Source organism: Rutilus rutilus (assembly GCF_951802725.1).
Source record: "Rutilus rutilus genome assembly, chromosome: 10".
Classification (NCBI taxonomy): domain Eukaryota; kingdom Metazoa; phylum Chordata; class Actinopteri; order Cypriniformes; family Leuciscidae; genus Rutilus; species Rutilus rutilus.
Window position 1 is genome coordinate 7,592,660 of NC_140215.1, and position 18,585 is coordinate 7,611,244.

At 36.6% G+C, this 18,585-nt stretch overlaps 1 protein-coding gene across 2 annotated transcripts in view; it reads left to right on the plus strand.

Annotated features, from left to right (window-relative positions):
• Nucleotides 1-11,946, plus strand: part of sestd1 (SEC14 and spectrin domains 1) — a 35,155-nt gene extending 23,209 nt beyond the window's left edge. For both annotated transcript variants that reach the window (XM_084421389.1, XM_084421390.1), the window contains exons 11-19: nucleotides 1,265-1,387; nucleotides 4,517-4,711; nucleotides 6,098-6,212; nucleotides 7,057-7,216; nucleotides 7,317-7,398; nucleotides 7,488-7,610; nucleotides 8,193-8,384; nucleotides 9,030-9,151; nucleotides 10,728-11,946. In XM_084421389.1, the coding sequence (XP_084277515.1) occupies nucleotides 1,265-1,387; nucleotides 4,517-4,711; nucleotides 6,098-6,212; nucleotides 7,057-7,216; nucleotides 7,317-7,398; nucleotides 7,488-7,610; nucleotides 8,193-8,384; nucleotides 9,030-9,151; nucleotides 10,728-10,884 (1,269 nt within the window). In that variant the 3' untranslated portion in view covers nucleotides 10,885-11,946. The remainder of the gene's footprint in view (nucleotides 1-1,264; nucleotides 1,388-4,516; nucleotides 4,712-6,097; nucleotides 6,213-7,056; nucleotides 7,217-7,316; nucleotides 7,399-7,487; nucleotides 7,611-8,192; nucleotides 8,385-9,029; nucleotides 9,152-10,727) is intronic.
• The last annotated feature ends 6,639 nt before the right edge of the window (nucleotides 11,947-18,585 follow it).

An 18,585-nucleotide genomic window follows, 5' to 3' on the forward strand; every position in this document is an offset into this window, starting at 1 on the left:
ACCCGCCCCATAAGCATGCCGTCAAAAAACGCGTCTCTGTAGGCAGCCTAGGCTCGGAGATCTGCACACAAAAACAGTTGGTTTCACCACCACTCAAAACCAAAATAAATAGTGTTCCAACCAATCACCGACAGGGGTGGGTGTTGTGAGGTTTTGCGCTCGTGCACGGCTGCCTATGACGGCTGCACGCGAAAACCTCTTTCTGTTCATTAAAAGGATCCTGAAAAAATCACGGTTTCCACACAAATAATATCTTAGTTTAATGTACTGAAGAATGTCTAAATATTCCGGAAATCACCAAGGTTGATGCCAAGATCAGAAGTTGTGTATCCTATGAAAGTCTCCCAAAATCACTCCTTTCAGATGAAATACAATGTCTGTTTCCATGGTGGTCAGGATATTGGGAGGTGTGTGTTGGAAAAGGAGTTTGGCCTACTTCTTACCTTCTGTGAAATATTGTGCTGGGAAGGGGGGATCGTTTGTAATCCACAGTGCCTGAAGCAATTACAAACAGGAAGCCTTGCAAACTAAGCAGCGATTCTTAAGAAGTTCAGGCACATCAGCATTAGACAAATTAATGACTTTCTTCTCAAAGCAGGTTCTCTTGCTGCGGTTCCAGGCTTTTCATTTGCTCCCCTAGTTTATTGAACAACAGAAATGAAATGAATTTTTCTGCCATTTCAGTTGTAATTCCCATTTTTAACTCTTAGCTATCAAATTGAGACTGAACTTCCAAGTTAATTAATGGGTTAGTTCACCCATAAATGAAAATTGTTTTTTGTTTTTTTTTCACCTTCATGTTGTTCCAAACCTGTATCCTTTTTCTTTCTTTCAACAAAAGGTTGAAAAATCTTTACAAAGAGCTTCGAAAAACACCGTAACCATTATACTATATTTGTGTGAGTAAACAGACTGGAATTTAGGTGCTATTCACTGACGATCTTCCATTTAGCTGCAGCTCTGAGATCTCATTTTGATCTAACATTGATGTTCATTCAAAATCTGACAGCCAAAGGATTGTGCAGCCCTCGAGACCTACAACCTACATTTGTCTTTTTGTAAACAAGTACATATCTAATTAAGTAAATCTTTAATTTGAGCTCTCATCGACCTGATCCTGTCATTTAGTTAATTAGATTTGCTCTTTGTTCCTCCTGATTTATTTCCGATTAGAGTCTGCTCGGTAGCTCGGGGGTCAAATGTGGTAGTGCTTCACTAATTAAAGGTTTCTTTGTCTGTGTTTATGTGTCTTGTGTGTGAGCAGGTTGTGAATTGGCTGGAGGGTCCTGGCACAGAGCAGCTCCGCACGCAGTGGGGGATTGGAGACTCCATTCGCGCGTCTCAGGCCTTGCAACAGAAGCATGAGGAGATCGAGAGTCAACACAGTGTAAGTACAGCTGTCATCTCTGGCTTGTGTATGTGGGTTTTGTGGAATGCATAGCCCCTCTGAAATGCAAATGGGGAATTTTCAATATGGGTCTGTTATATACAAGGACATAACGGATTGACCAAGTCAGTTATGATAAAAAATTGACACAAAATAGCATGAAAGTCATGGTCTGAAGTCTTATAATAGCTTTATGTGAGGAACATACTGAAATGTATGGTTCTTATTCACTATTACATATTTTTTTTTAGCAATTAAAAGAACTGCTTTTTTTGAGCAATCAATTAACTGATCCAGCGGCATCAGTTAGCGAGTTGACCTCAAGAACCGTACCAGTTTGCTAATTGTTATTTTTGAGTCGGTTCGTGTCAATAAACCAGTCTGCAAATCAGACTGAATCAATTCACAAATCATAAGTAAATGATGTTCAGTTCAGCAACTAACTCAGTCTGGTCACAAGTTAACAGCATGTGGAAGTGAAGATTATCGGTGTATACATTTATTTTTATTTATTTTAGCATTTTGGAGCTTAACAGCTATGTTCAATGGTTGTAACATGTTTGTTACTTTTGTAACACTTTACTTTCATTTGTTAAAGTTAGTTAACAAGAACGAACAATGAATACTTCAATCTATGTCAATCTTTACTAATAAATTAAGATCAAAAGTTGAATCGTTTAACATTAGTTAATGCGCTGTGAACATGAACCTGAAACAAAAATTGTACTAACTAAGAAAGGTTAATTAATGCGGTAAAAATATACTGCTTATTGTTAGTTCATGTTAATGTATTAACTAATGTTAAAGGGTTAGTTAACCCAAAAATGAAGATTCTGTCATTAATTACTCACCCTCATGTCGTTCCAAACTCGTAAGACTTTTGTTCATCTTCGGAACACAAATGAAGATCTTTGCTACTCAACTACCTCATTGGTTCTTGAAGAAGCTCAAACATGCGGAGTAACACGAGAATTAACCTCATTGAACAAGCGAACATGCTTGAGGTTCCGTTTACCACAACTGATGTGTGAGTTGATGAATGTTTATATGGGAATTTAAAGCCTAAATTCAATCGGTTTATGATATAAAGCGATTGTGTGTCTTCAGAAAACCGCTCAATTCATATTCATTTTACAATCTCTTTATGAACTTTTTGAAGCGTCAAAGTGGTAGATGCGTAGCTGTCAACGGAAGAATATACATTTTCATAAAATTTCATTTAAAATATCTTAATTTGAGTTCCAAAAATTAACTAAAGTCTTACGGGTTGGGAGCGACATGAGGGTGAAGAATTTTTGGGTGAACTAACCCTTTGACAAACGAGACCTTATTGTAAAGTGTTACGATTACTTATAGTCTTTCAACGTGCCTGTTGATTGAAATTTGCTGTGAAATAAATATTTATTTTTAGCATTTTGCAGCTTAACAGCCATTATCACTGGTTATAACATGTTTGTTACTTTGTCTTTCAACTTGCCTGCTGAAAGAAAACCGCAGTGAAATTTTTATTAGAACTGGTGGTAACTTTGTGGTACTCGGATGTTCTTTGTGGTACTCGGAGTTGGTACTTGGCTTGAAAAGTTTGAAAACCACTGTTGTAGAACTCCAGCAATCAGAGCTGCTGAGATGAGGGATTTCATTTTTTTTTTTTTTTTGTGCTACTTTTTTTGTTTCAAGATATAATTGCTATATTGAGTAGATTTGTCAGGTCACAAAAGCAGAAGTCAGAGAAATTGACACTGAAATGCCACAATCATGCAGTTTATGTCCTGCCAGTAGGTGGCAGTATTGATGTATTTTACTTGAGGGAATCGCATTCCAATTTTCTTGAATATTTGTGCTTCAGATTATACAAACTTTCTTTGAGGAAATAAGAATATGATGTATTTAGATACATGCTAAATCTTTGATTCAGGCCACCTAGGATATTTTAGTACATATTGAATTAATACTATGTCATGTTTACAGTCTTTGTTAAAATGCATTTGATTTGCTGTGAAGATGTGGTTTTCACCCACAGTCAGTTTTCCTGAAGGTCAGCTGTTTGGCTGTCTTTCTCAGGAGTGGTTTGTGGTGTGCTCTTGGCTTGTCTGAAGTAGTTACTGCCTCTGTATTTCTTCAGTGTGGTGTGTGGCTCAGTGTGATCACAAACAGCCTCTGTGATTTACTGGGATCTCTGTGACGTAGAGTTGTTGCTATTGATGTTTTGTTACAGGAAGGTGTTGTTTTGGAGTGTGTGTGACTCAGTGGCTTCATGGTTTGTTGAACAGTGACCTCTTTGTCACACTGAGCCAGGAACTGAGCCAATTATAGACATGGTTCAAACCGTAGGTTACGTAAAAGTGATTTAATGTTAGTCAGCATGCAAAGTGTTGCCAAAGTGGTGAGCTTTCTTGCTAGATGATCCCCATGAATAGGGATTTTGGACACAATAGTCATTTTTCTAGATATTTTCTAAAGAACATGTAGGCTAAGTTATCTTTGTCTATGCAAAAGTAAAAAATGTGAGGGTATGAGGTTGTGATTGGTTGCCAGGACATAATGCGGTTACTAAGGTGTTCAGCTTGGTTGCTAGGTGGTTATTTACTGGTCTCTGTGCTGTTGAGTCTATATATACACTACTGTTGAAAAGCTTGGGGCCATTTTTTTATTTTTAAAGTCTCTTATGCTCACCATGGCTGCATTTATTTGATCAAAAGTACAGTAAAAACAGTAATATTGTGAAATATTATAAAAATTTAAAGCAATATTATACATTTTAATATATAATTTTAATTGTAATTTATTCCTGTTGGCAAAGCTGAATTTTCAGCATCATTACTCCAGTCTTCAGTGTCACGTGATCCTTCAGAAATCATTTCAATATGCTGATTTGGTGCCCGAGAAACATTTTTATTATTATTATTATTATTATTATTATCATCATCATCATTATCAATGTTGAAAACAGTTTGCAGAAACAATAATAGTAGTTATCCTTGTCCAAGTATTCACCACTAGTTCACATGGGAGCTGTTGTGGCTATTGGCCTGCAGGATTGGTGTACTTTTTTTATGGACCTGTGATCTTTATGAGTGCTAGTGGTTTATTTCACTGTCTTAACAGCCAATGTCATGCTGTTTACTGCAGGAGTGGTTTGCTGTTTATGTGGAGCTGAACCAGCAGATCGCAGCATTGCTGAGCGCAGGAGATGAAGAGGACCTGATGGAGCTCAAGGGTCTGCAGCAGCAGCTCAGTGATGTCTGTTACCGGCAGGCCAGCCAATTAGAGTTCAGACAGAACGTCCTGCAGTCTGCCCATGAGTTCCACATGACGGCACAAGATGTAAGATTCTAGACGATATCTGATCATGGAATCTGCACCCACAGAATTCTATTTTAAGCTCTTCAGATTTCAACACAAACATTGTTTGAATGTAGATTTAAGTAAATATTTTGACTTCTTAGATGCTTTCTGCCATCACTAGATACAGTGTAATGCTATCAGTTCTGGGTAAAGTCAACATGAAGTCAAAATTTTACTTTTCCAATGTACAGTTCTGGTCTTATTGTGCACAGTTCCCCTATGCATGTTGTTCCAAATGAAATGCAATCAAAATGTAATAACTTGCTCAGCCTCTGAAATAACTTAATGTCATGCATCCCTCTCATATTTTCATCCCATCCCCTCCAATCACCAGGCTCCAATGTGGTATTTATCACCCACGCTTCACAATCCAATCCAAATTCCAGATGGATAAAATCTAGTCTCATCCTACTTTCTATTTTCCTCTTGTTTTACTTGGATTTGTCAAATTTTAGAAGTAAAATATCTTAAAGTCAACATAAAATGCTATTCACAAGCCATTTACGCATATTTAAAGTGCCCCTATTGTGCTTTTTGGGATTTTACCTTTTATGTAGTTTGTAATAGAGCTCTTTGTGAATGTAGAAGGTCTGCAAAGTTTTAAAGTTCAAAGTGCATTATAAATGGAGTTATTGTCTCCCAAAAGAAAGAACCAATTCTGGACTGCCTGAAACGAGTCGTCAGTAATTCCAGTCTTACTTCCGGCGCAAACTTTAAAACTTTTGGGGTGGTGTGGCGCAATGGATAAGACACATGCCTTTGGTGTGAGAGACCCGGGTTCGAATCCACTGTGAGACACCAATGTGTCCCTGAGCAAGACACTTAACCCCTAGTTGCTCCAGAGGCGTGCGACCTCTGACATATATAGCAATTGTAAGTCGCTTTGGATAAAAGCGTCAGCTAAATGAATAAATGTAAACCTTTGTTGGTTTGTAATGCATTTGCATAATGCTCTTCATTGGCTGCCCACAAAAAAAACATCTAGTTTGACCCGTTTTAGACATTTAGTTTCCAACACAATAGACTGGGCTATCTGACCAATCAGAGCAGAGTAGGAAAGGAGAGGTTTAGGGAGACCGAATCCTTTATCAAACCATTTCAGACAGTGTGAGAAAAGAGATTATACTGCAGTGTATATTATGAGAAAAAAAAAAGAAAAAAAAGTTTAACCTTGGATGCATGTAAATCTATAGTTGGAGACCTCTAAAACAATATTAGGAACCTTTAAAATAGCATAATGGGGACACTTTAATCCATTCCACAGATTTCCTCCCCAAATCATCACAAAAAAAGTGTAAAAATAATTTGTTGGCCGTATATACATGGAAAGCTGCTTTCTGATGTCAGTGTCTTTGTTTGTCTCAGTTGTCCCAGCAGTTAGACGGGCTGTTGGGAATGCTCTGTGCAGACGTCGCCCCTGCAGATGGAGCTGCAATCCAGCAAACTCTAAAACATCTGGAGGAGAAACTCAAGAGCGTAGGTTAGGAAGCCCTGTTGTCCTACTCATATGCCTGATCCTGTTTCATGTAATTAAAGTTTGATAAAGCAGAACTTCTGGTGCTTATTAATTAGTCTTACATAACCAGATGTTTGATTTTTCAAGAACCACCCAGACATAAGGTTATTGTTCAGTTTGTTATACAGTTAATTTTGTTACTGTGTCGTTTTGAGCTATGCTTTATCTGAATTATATAGAATTTAAATAAAAGTTTAGTCTTAAATGAAATGCTATATACTATGCACTGTCTACTCAGCCATCTAGTATATACATTTTATAAGGTTATTTTGTCAACCAACATCAAAGTCTGATAGCCCCTCCTCCGCTACATAAGGAAAGCTGTGACAGTTAAGTGCACAGTGTCCAACATTCCACACTTGATTTTTTTCGGTTAAATAAGTGCATCGTCCGGGTATTTGAAGTGCACTTTTTGTATTTTGAATTGTCAGTGTGAACATACTACTTGCACTATTTAAAAAAAACTTCATAAATGAGTGCATAAGTACATGAATTGGGATGCTTTTTTTTTTTTTAATCATTTTCATTTACATTTAGCAGATGCCAAAGCGACAAAAAAAAGTATACTTCAACTCTGACATACTGTAATTCATGACAACAAAGCAGAATATGCAGTTCTGCTTGTAGATGTCTAGTTAACTTGCTAATTAGTGCTTCAAACAAAAAAATAGTGAGCAGCAAAAAAAGTTTTACTGAATTTTTCCATTTTTGTGCAATATGCATGCATGCCTGCCATCCATCTCTGAGACTAAATATGCATGAACATAAAACAGGAGAAGTGTATTGAGTTTCTCTCACTGTCTTCCAGAGGGTGCCTTGCAAAGTTTAAGAGATAAAGGCCAAGTGCTGCTTGACCAGATGTCTACCCAAACGTCTTTTTCCTACGGCAAGGATGTAGGCATTGAGAACAAAGATAATATCGACCACATTCAGAGCGTCATGGAAGACATGCAGCTCCGCAAACAGAGGTTCCTCTCCTCTTTTTATGATTCCTCATCATGGACACAGCACTCCTGGTGTACCAAGGGCAAGCGAAGAGGGTCTTATGCGTTCGCTTGTGTTTTATAGGTGTGAGGACATGGTTGATGTCAGGAGACTCAAGATGCTGCAGATGGTACAGCTCTTCAAGTGTGAGGAAGATGCTTCGCAGGTCAGAGCTTGAAATTCAATTGAAAAGACTCTTTTGAAGTGTGTCTGTTGTTCCTGGGGGTCTGTAAGGGCTGTTTCATTTCTTCTCAGGCGGTGGAGTGGTTAGGAGAGTTGCTCGACGCTTTGTTGAAGACCCACATCCGACTGGGAGATGATTCACAAGAAACCAAAGTTCTGCTGGAGAAACACAAGAAGTTTGTGGATGTTGCACAGGTATTTGAAACTGAGGTTTTGATTTCCTTCTTTTAATGCACCTTGCTTTAATAAATTAGCACATTGAGTCATATTGAATCCACTGCTAAAGACATTGTGAAAAGCTCAATTTTCCACATTATTATTGTATTTTATAATTTTTTAGTTTTGATCAAATAATAATTTAATCCCGATTTATAGATTCTCATAATTAAATAAATTCCAGCATTTTATATCCTTATGACCTATTATGTTGTCTTCACTCATTTTCATCCGTTAAAGTTTTTTATTAGATATTGTTGTTGTTTCACTTCAAATTTAAATATCATAATTGCCTTGATCTAAAAAGTATTTAATCCTCATAAATTATCATGTATTAAATAAATTCCTCCCTTTTTTTAATGTTTATTGTTACAGAAGGCAACAATTACTCAAGTATTTTTCATTATAAAAACTGTTGATTTAGTACATTTCAAAATGCAATTTTCCCCAGTATAAGTTTAAGAAATTCGTTTTCATGCTTCTTAGAGCACAATGTCGTAAGAGTATCCAGCCCATGTGGTGTTAACGGTTCACTGTAAATGTTTCCTTTTCTGCTTCCAGAGCACCTATGATTACGGCCGCCAGCTGCTGCAGGCCACAGTGGTGCTGTGCCAGTCTCTGCGCTGTACCACCCGCTCCTCAGGGGACACGCTGCCCAGACTCAACCGTGTGTGGAAACAGTTCACAGTCACGTCTGACGAGAGGCAGCACCGGCTGGAGATGGCCTGTGCCTTCCACACAGCTGCTGAGAAGGTTGGCGCAGTTCTGCAGAACAAATGTCATGCCAAATTTTATAGGATAATTAAAGGAAAATTCTGTCATTTACCCACGCTCGTGTTTTTCCAAACCTGTATGAATTTACTTATTCCATGGAACACAACAGCATGATTCTATGGATTTTTCTCCCTTTTGTGTTCCACGGAAAATATAACAGCAAATGGGTTTGTAGCAACATGAGGATGTGTAAATGACGGAATATACATTTTTGGGTGAACTGTTTTAAACGTGTAGTTGAAACTATGAAAACTGAAACGATGTTTTAAAGCAGTTAAGGCATTGCAAAAGCTTTTTATTATGAACCCATAAATAACTATGGTCTGCTTGATGGTAGAGGAAATATGCATTTTCATGTCTATTTTTAGGCAAATGAAAGCTGACATTTATAAATCTTCAGTGGGGTTCAAAAAATGAATTTGCATTCTTCATCATCATCATCATATAAGTGAAAATAAATTTTATTTTTTTGAAAATGTATTATATTCGAGCTGATTTGATTCTGCAATCTATCCAAAGCTTGATGATTTTGAAGTGATTGATATGATTTTAGATGTAGACTCATGCACCAAACCAGAGCTCTGTGATATATCAGACAGTAACTGTCTTTCTCCCTGCCTTCAGATTCTGAGAGAGAGCCCTGAATTAGCCGAGCTGATGGTGGATGTAGAGGCGTATGAAGAAGTGGAGACTGTGGGGAAAGGTTTGCTGGACAGGCTCACTGTGCCAGTAATTTTCCCTGATGGGTAAGAGCCAAAAAGCCAAAGTACAGCACATTTATGACACTCTTCTACAGTTTTTTTTTTTTTCTGTTTTTTTTTCTCAACTGTCATTAGTTGTAGTATATTAATTAGAACTGCACGATTAATAGTTAAAAAATTGTGATGTCGATTCAAACACCCATGTGATCTTATTCCTAAATGACAACGATTTGGCTATGTCTATTAAACCTTTCACAAAATCATACCGGAACATTCAATTCTGTGTTCACGCTACCGCTGACCCAGAGAGAGTTGTCATGTGTAGGTATGAAACCACTTCACAGTGCAGATTTGTGAGATTTTTTGTAATGCGATTTGGGGTATTTTCATATCAATATCTGATGTTTACATTATAAATGCTAAGCAGGCGTAGCGATAGCTGCTTATAAAAGGCTATACATAACATATTTCAACAACATTATATGGCTAAAATCCACATTAAATTGCAACGCAATCGGAAGTTATTACAAACACTCGATGGTGGTTTAAGTGAGTTTTGAATAAAAGTGTAATATTAATCTTTGCTAATTGTAGCTCTAATGCACCCGTTCCACCTGGAGCTATTCTGTTCCATATCTAATTTTTTAAAATAATTCACATAAGGTCCCAAGAATATGGTTTCTACAAACAATACAAACAAAAGAATAATGTTAAAAGTAGAATGAAGATTAGGTCTCATACCCGCCAGAGGTGTGAAAGGTTTGTCGAGTGAGAACAATAGAAACATGAATGGGGCTGTTCGCCACACCAGACATAGACAATAGAGAGTGCAAGAGGGTGTTTACAGGGCAATAAAATATTTTATTAGCATCTTATCAGCCTTCTCTAAAAACACACATGACATAATAGTTTTAGAAATAGCATCCTCAGCTTTGAAATGAAGCATGACCACACTTGTGTAGACCACACTTTAGCCACATCATATTTTTATACATTTAAAAAATATATTCTTCATATTTTTTTTATTTTTGTTTATAAGAATAGGATCCTTTAAAATAGTATTGACTGGGTAACCATGCATGTTCAATCAGTAGGCATTAGTTCATGGGTTTGATTCCTAGGGAATGTATGAATTAAAAAATGTATGGCTTGAATGCGGTGGTAGTCACTTTGTATAAGCGTAAATGTATAAGCCATAATGCATAAAATGTTGCCTGCTTGTACCTCGCTTTAATTGATCTATTTACTAATAATTTATGTATCCACATACAACATCTTATGATTACATTATTATTATTAATATTTTTTATGAATAATTTTTTTTTTTAAATAGGATCCTTTTAAAAAGTATTGAAGGAGTTGTGATGTACGTTTCTTTCACTATCTGTTCTGATTCATCCATTACAAAAAAAATACCAATTTTACTTCAAAAAAGAAATCCATATGTTGGGGCAATTTCTATTTGCCTCAAACTAATTTAGCACATTAAAGCATAATCTTTTAATAATATTTATTCCTTAATTAGATTGCTTGATCGTCTTGACTTCTTCAACAATCACTGAGATGGATATGTCTTGTTTTTGTCATCATTTCCCACCATCCCCATTCGCCCTGGTCGCAGGAGCGAGCAGTTCTTCGGCAGCCCGGGTGACATGGCCTCCTCAGCCGAAAGCATCCGTGACCGGATGAAGCTAGTGGAGGAAAAGAGATTCCTACAGGAAGAGGAGCAGCAGCGGCTGGATGAGGAGGCTCTGGAGGCGGGGCCTAGGGAAAGTTGAGAACCCGATACCCCTCGTGCCCTCTTGCAGGAATCGACGCAGTCGGCAGCACAGCGCCTGATCCTCACGTCCGGTCCGGTCCAGAAGTGACTCCGATCACCCGCCGTCTCTGTTGTACTTCACCTCACCAAACCATCTTAACTTACAGAGCGCAGTTAAAGATAGTCTCCACAGGCTCGCGTTGCATTGCCTGCGTGGACAGCTGAATACTAAACCGACAACATTACTTTGAACTCTCGTCTCCCTAAGAAGCTTTACCTTACCTGTCGACTTTTTCTCCTCCCACGAGGCGCCTTGAGCTTGTAATGGTGCTACTAAACCTGTAGAATGTACATAAAGCACCATCTTTACTCCATTTGTACCTGGTGCTCTAGATTTTTAGGCCTTTCCTGACCGTAAGCATTGTATTTTCTATTTCTTTCCTTCAGCTGCTTTCTGTTGAGAATTACCAAACCTTCTCTCTTGTGCCAGTATAAATATCCATCCACAAGGCCTTCGCTGAAATGGCAGAAGATGGTTTCTAATGTAGAATCGGTATTGAAACAACACATCAGAAACTGAAGCTGTTGTAGTTCAACCATGAAGGTACAAAACAAAGCAAAGCTTTAAGGTCCAAAAGTAGAATTGTTGTTCAGAGCTTTGTTTTGATGGGAAAATGTGAGCAACGGTTTCATCTCATAAATTGTCAATCTAATGCGTACGCTGCTTGCAAATGAATGCATGTCATAAAATATTAATGCCATATTTATTTTCCTTTTTTTGTACCTTGCATACCATTTAAATTGTATAATGCTTTTGCCATTTTTAAAAGGCTATAGTGTATTTTATGAAAATATAAGTTGTATAAAATAAATGAAGACAGAAACTGCGCCATAAGACAGGAGAGGAAAGGCTGTTACTATGTTAAAGGCTGTTACTCTCTTACTATGTCATAAAGCTGGCAGGTTGTTACAGTTTACAGGACTTTGTTACTGTATGTATGCTTTGCATAAATCTGCCTCATAATGTCCATTGCTGTACAGGAATATTCTAGCACCCATTCAATAAACATGGGCAATACTGCGTTTTGTGATTCATTTTAATTTTATTAATTGTATTTTTTTTTTTTGTCAGTGCAGTGCTAAATAATTAGCATTTCTGGCTGATTATACCAGTGTCGGTACAAGTCTCTTGTGCTCATCAAAGCTGCATTTATTTGATCAAACATGCATTAAGAACAGTGAACTATTATTATAATTTAAAATAACTTTTCTATTTCAATATATTTAAAAATGTGCTGAATTATCAGAAATCCATTGTAACATTTTAAATGTCTTTACACTCACATTTTTGATAAATTCACTGCATCATGAATTAAATAGTTTTCTTTCAAAAATCTGACCACCAAACATTTTAAAGGTAGCATGTGTTTATTTTTTATAGAGAGAGCGAGAGAATTTTGGCTGCTGACTGGTTTGTGTGCAGTATAAATATTTTACAAAATCTTCATGCATCTTGCTTGAACTTTGACTTGTGTTTGTTATTGATGATTTCTTATAACATCTCAAGGAAAAATGCGAGTCAAGCAGGTCATCAGTTGCCTGAGGCATTGCTATTCACTTCCATTCTCTCTGCCCTGTGCAGCATTTTAGGACAAAACTCCTTATCAGTTATGGTTAAGAAGGTATTTTTTATATACTAAATATTTAAAGTTGCATCAATGTTTAACTGCAGATTTCAGCAGCTCATCTCAAACTCTTGCTTTCTGGTTGTTTACAGGCCCTAAATGATTCACTTAGTTTGTGCTGGAAATCATTGGCATAACTGGGAGTCATTTGAACAGCATTCTGATGATTTGATCTCAAAACCTGTCCAGAACTTGTTCAGTTCACCTAAAAAGTACAAAGAAATGCTGAAATTTTTTCATTTGCATAAAGATAATACTCTTTTTATTTTATTTTTTCCATTAGTTATCTTACTGCAATATTATTTAATGAAGTGAAGGTCTTACGTTATTCGCATTTTATCTCGATGTGTATGTTTTTATTCCCATATTATAAAGATGTAACAGGTGTCATTTTTAGCACGTTCATGCTTGTCAGGTTTCCAGAAAGCATAGTCACAGAGCTTGTGTGATGACTGGCCTGAGAATCAGAGTTTTGTCTAATAATAAACTTGAGTTTATCAGGGCCCCTGACAAATGGCATGGTTGTCGTCAGGGGCCTTCTTAGGTCCTATACTAGCCATTGGTGCTCTCTGAAGTCTATTGAATTTCTCAGCTGTCTTAGCAGCTGCTGCCTCTGTGCTGGTTTTGGGAGGACTGGTGGCATGTCTGTAACAGTGGGAAAAAACAGACCCTCTGTGGCAACTTTCTGGAAACCTTTATATTAGTTTTTAACAGGCAACCTTTTCGACAGATCCCAGTCTTTGCAGTGAATTTGTCATGGATATTTTTTTTATGCTTCAGTCTAAAATATTTAACAAAATATTGCTCTTTTCTAGAGTGAAACTTGAGTTGTTTGGAGGCCAAACTGACTTACAAATCGGTACAAGTTATTCGTTAACGCTAAAAGTCTGAATTTGAGTGATTAAAACAAACAACTTCAATGGTCATGGAAATGCAATGGTTAAAAATTGTGGAAATCCTGTTTAAAGATGTTAGTAAAATGTATGATCTACTCACTACAATATGTATTCTTGTGAATTCCATAGAGACCCTGTAGATTATTTTTCTATTTTCCGTTAGGGTTGAAGATGAAATCATCGTCTCCATGTTCACTGTAATGGTTATCATATATAGCTGTATAAAATGCTGAATGCACAGCTGAATTGCTCTTCCATTGCTGCCCTGTTGTAATCAGTTTCCCCACTTTATCTCTAAACATTTCCTCCATCAGGCACTGGTAGGAAGACCCCATAGCAAGACCTCAGGATGTTCTGCAACTGCTATTGTCCTCAGTGGAAAAGACAACATTGTTGCAGCAGTAAGTATGTGGTGGGATGCTGATCTAAAGGTAACTTTTTCCACTGTTCACTGTGATCATTTCAGTAATGAATATTACTTTTGATAAATGTTTAAATAGTGCCTGAAAGTGATTTTCATTTTAGGAATGCCAAGCATAAAATGTCTATATTACCTGACACCTGTCATTCTTCAAAATATCTTTTATTGTGTTCAACAAAAGAAACTCATACCGGTTTGGAACAACTTGAGGGTAAGTGGTGACAACATTTTTGGGTGGATTTGTCAACATATAGGAGTATGCTAAAGCTATTTCATGCCCTTTGTAATATAATTGCATCAAAGTTTGCTGGGCGAGTAAAACATAATTTACTCACCCTTATGTCTTTCCAAACCTGTTTGACTTTTCTTTTTCCCTGTGAAACATAAAAGAAGATATTTTGATGAACAATGGTAACTAAACAGCTTTGGCAACCATTGATTTTCATTGCATGGACAATAAAATATATTTTATGTTCTGCAGCAGAAAGAAATGTAGGCCTATACAGGTTTAGAACGAAATGAGGCTGAGAACATTTACATTTTTTGTTAAACTAGCCCCTTTAAGGGTGTGGAGGGGACTGTTTCTCTTTGGGACTAGTCACAATCAGAGCTTCTCTCTGGTCTTTTCCATCAATTGAGCTGTGGTTGACTGATGGACATTAGACTCTAAACACACCAGATACCTCTGCCACCTTCCAATAACTTTTGTTTTATAATTGCTTGCACTTTGTATAACAGTGTTTGTACTATTGTGCATTTACAATGAACCTCATATAGTACAAACAGTTATTTTAATAATTTAGTAGCCATTACATTTAATAGGAAGGAACGTAATGTGGATTTCTGGTGGTCTGTGGTTTGGATTGGATTGGAACAGGCATTTAAAGACAGAACAGGCCTCTTCCATGGTCATTTTAAACACATGGTACAACATGGAAAGATACATTGCAGATGCATTACACTGAAAATGCCTTTCTGTTATTTCTGACCATTTAATTATGCTGATGACAATATAGTATCAGTGGAAATAAACACTTCTGATAGGATTAGTTCACCCAAAAATGAACAGTCTGTCATGTCGTTCCAAACCTATGACTTTCTGTGGAACACAGAAGATGTTTAATAATGGGGAAAAAAGTATCAGTTTGCGGAAAAAATAAATTAACTTTCTCTTAATGATTATATGCATGTTGCACTTACTTCTTTGGTTATGAAGTCTTAAATAAAAATAGTTAGGAAGGAGATTTCAGCCTTGACACAATCAGCACTATAGATCAGGTAGAGGAGTTGAAGACACTACTTGCACCTTATTAAATATGATTTTAAGACATTTGGAAGGTACATGTACGTTTGCTTTTCACTGACATTTCCACAATTTTCATTTCCATTTGAACATTGTGTGTTGGTTAGTGGATTTTTTTTAACCTTAATAGATCTCAGGATAGATGTTAACGGTGTGTTTTCTAACACACTGCTGTCTTCCACTGGCATCACACAGGGTTGTGTTCTGTCACCTCTATTGTTTCCCTTATATACTGATGACTGTCAGAGTATTTTTGAGGGGAGACACATTATTACATTTGGTGATTGTGTCTCTTCTCACTGAGTCAGATGGTAGTCATGGTCCAGTGGTAGATCATTTTATTCAGTGGTGTGATGCTTCAGTTTTAAATATTAATGCTTCTAAAACAAAAGAGATGTCCATTGATTTCCATAAGAAGAACTCGATACCTGTGTTGCCTGCTGTCATAAAGGGACATCAGGTTGAAGTGGTTAAGCGTTACAAATATTTAAGGACATTATTTGATGATAAATTAGATTTTGAGGTAAACACTAACATTATTAGAGGGAAAGCTCTTCAGCGCATGCATTTTCTGAAGAAACTTTGCCATTTTAATATTGATGTCTCTTATGAAAATGTGTTATACCTGTTTTATTGACCTGTCTTAAGTTTTTCTATTATTTGTTGGTATGGTAATTTTAATGTAAAGAATAGGAGTAAGTTGAATAGTATAGTTAAAACGTGCAGCAGCAAGATAGTGGGGACCGACTTAAGGATTATTACACAAATTTATGAACAATTTATGAACAAACGGTCACTAGGATGGGCCAGTTAGTCCTTGCTGATGTCACCCATGCATTGTGCATTAATTCAATTGCTTCCCTCAGGCTGGAGATTTAAAGGTTTAAAGGATTATTTTATTATTTTAGAATGTTTCCTGGGGTGCCCTTATAATGTTAGTATGTTTTTTAGATCAAAAGTTGTTCAAATTTAGAAATAAAAGGCATATTTTAGCCTCTGATTTGAACGCTCTGTTTGAAGGGGCGTGTCTGCTGTGACACTTCAGTGTAAACGCCCACTGCTGTGATTGGCTGCTGAGAGACTTCAGTGTAAACGCCCACTGCTGTGATTGGCTGACATGCTTGCATATGAAATAGCTAGCATTACATGTGGAACTCTCTCGAAAACTTTTACTATTACAGCTATTATACGTTTTTACTATTACAGCAATCGGGATTAACGAATCGTGAGAAGTTTTTTAAGTATTTAGATCTATTCCCATCACATAAAAGGTTGCAGTGATGAGCATTGAGCAGATGACAGCCTGTTGATCGCGTGAATGAAGATCTTATCATTGCAACGCAGTTTCTGCACTCTCACTAATGATTTCACCAATGCAAACATGAGGTAAGTACAGTAAGAGTTTCTTTGTTCAGCGTAACAGCGTCATTGATTTCATAACGAGTTTTGGCAAGTGTCCAGATAAACTCGCGCTGTGTGATTGACAGCTTGGGCGATTGGAAAGGGATTGTTCTTTGATCGCTTTCTGTATATATATTAATCACAGTTTAAGTAAGATTATTTTCATCCTACTAAGAGAAACGATGTGAAGTTGATCGTTTAGTCACTGGCTTGATTTACTGATGCATAAACATTATTGAACGACTTTGAGAGAAAGATTATCTCTCTGAACTTGAACAATTACACATCAGAAATTCACATAACCCACTGGTTCTTCAGAGGCTCGGATGAAGGAACTAAAAAATACTTTTGTGTTCATTTGTACATCCAAACACTGAGCAACTGCCATGCTTCGCTCGTTTGCAAGCCATGATGTCTCTCGAGGAAAAAACAACATCGCACTCGTACAGCTCATTTTCTCATGGGCGGGCCAAATTCTTTTTGCGGGCAAAGAAGAGAAAGGGGAGGTGACCTTTCCCCTTATGATGACATAAGGGGAAGATTTCTAGATTCGCCCGTCTGAGCTTTCATTTTCTCAAAAATACCCAGGGCTTGGTTTACACCCATCAAAACGTCTATCCACTGGGGGACCATAGGCAGGCCTGGGAAACTCATATTAAGGTTAAAAAACCTCATAAAGTGACATTTTCATGCAATGGGACCTTTAAACTCCCTTTGTGTAAATCAAATAAATACAAGAATTCACTTATACCTGAATTATTATAAAATGTGTGTTATTGTGTGTGTGTGTGGGTGTTGCGTTGCGTTGCTGTACATGTATGTATGCTGTCTACATAAATTGCCTTTCGAGGACAATAAAGTAATAGAGCATATGTCAAGATTTTTAGTGAATGACAACTTTAGTTTTGGAATATAGAACTACTTGTGCTTTTTTTGTTTTGGGTAACACTTTAGAATACTGTTCCTTCATTAATGAATAATTACACAGGAACAAACGAGTAACGTATTATTAACATTCTAGTAACTACTATTAACTAACAAGAAACTCTGATTAACAAATTAGTAAGTAATAGCACTCAGATGAATGTAGTAGTTCATTATTAGCTAATCAAGAACTACTATTTTTTTCATACCTCCCAGAGAACTACTATCTACAGGTTCATAATTAACATGAATAATGCATAATTTATAATAAAAGGTAATGGTAACCCACTAGTAATGACTCAAGTATTACTACATCATTCTAAAGATTTTTGTACGATTTTGAATAGTAATTCCTTCCAATGGATTTGGTAACACTTTAGTCATTACTAGTGTGTTCCCATGATCTTCACTTTAGAATACTGATCCAAATAATTAGTAGTTCCTTTAGAAAGATGTAGTAACACTTCATTCATTACTATCCAAAACCTTACAAAAGCCGTAAAAGCTTACAATGACTTCAGTCAATATTAGGTTGTTATCATGTTTTTCACTTTAGAATACTAATCCAAATTATTAGTAGTTCCTTTAGAAGGATGTAGTAACACTTGATTCATTACTAATGGGCTACCATTACCTTATATTAAACATCGTGCATTATAAATATTAATTATTAACCTGTATATAGTAGTTCTTATAGTCTTCAGTGAGGTATGAAAAATAGTAGTTATTGATTAGCTAATAGTGAACTACCACATCCGACTGAGCGCTATTACTTACTCATTCGTTAATCAGAGTTACTAGAGTGTTACTAATGCATTACTCATTTGTTCCTGTGTAGTTATTCATTAATGAAGGAACAGTATTCTAAAGTGTTAACTTGTTTGGTTATTTTGTTATAATTTTTACATGAGATGAGTAAATAAAAGCAGAATGTTTTTATTTATTTTTTCTTCTGGTATGTAATAGTTTGCAATATGTTCTATTGTGATGAAAAACAAACTTAAGGCTAAGTGAGACACATGCAAGGGGAGGAGAAAGAGCAACAGACGCACTAAAGCAACCAAACGGGGGTGTGTCAAATGATCCGCAC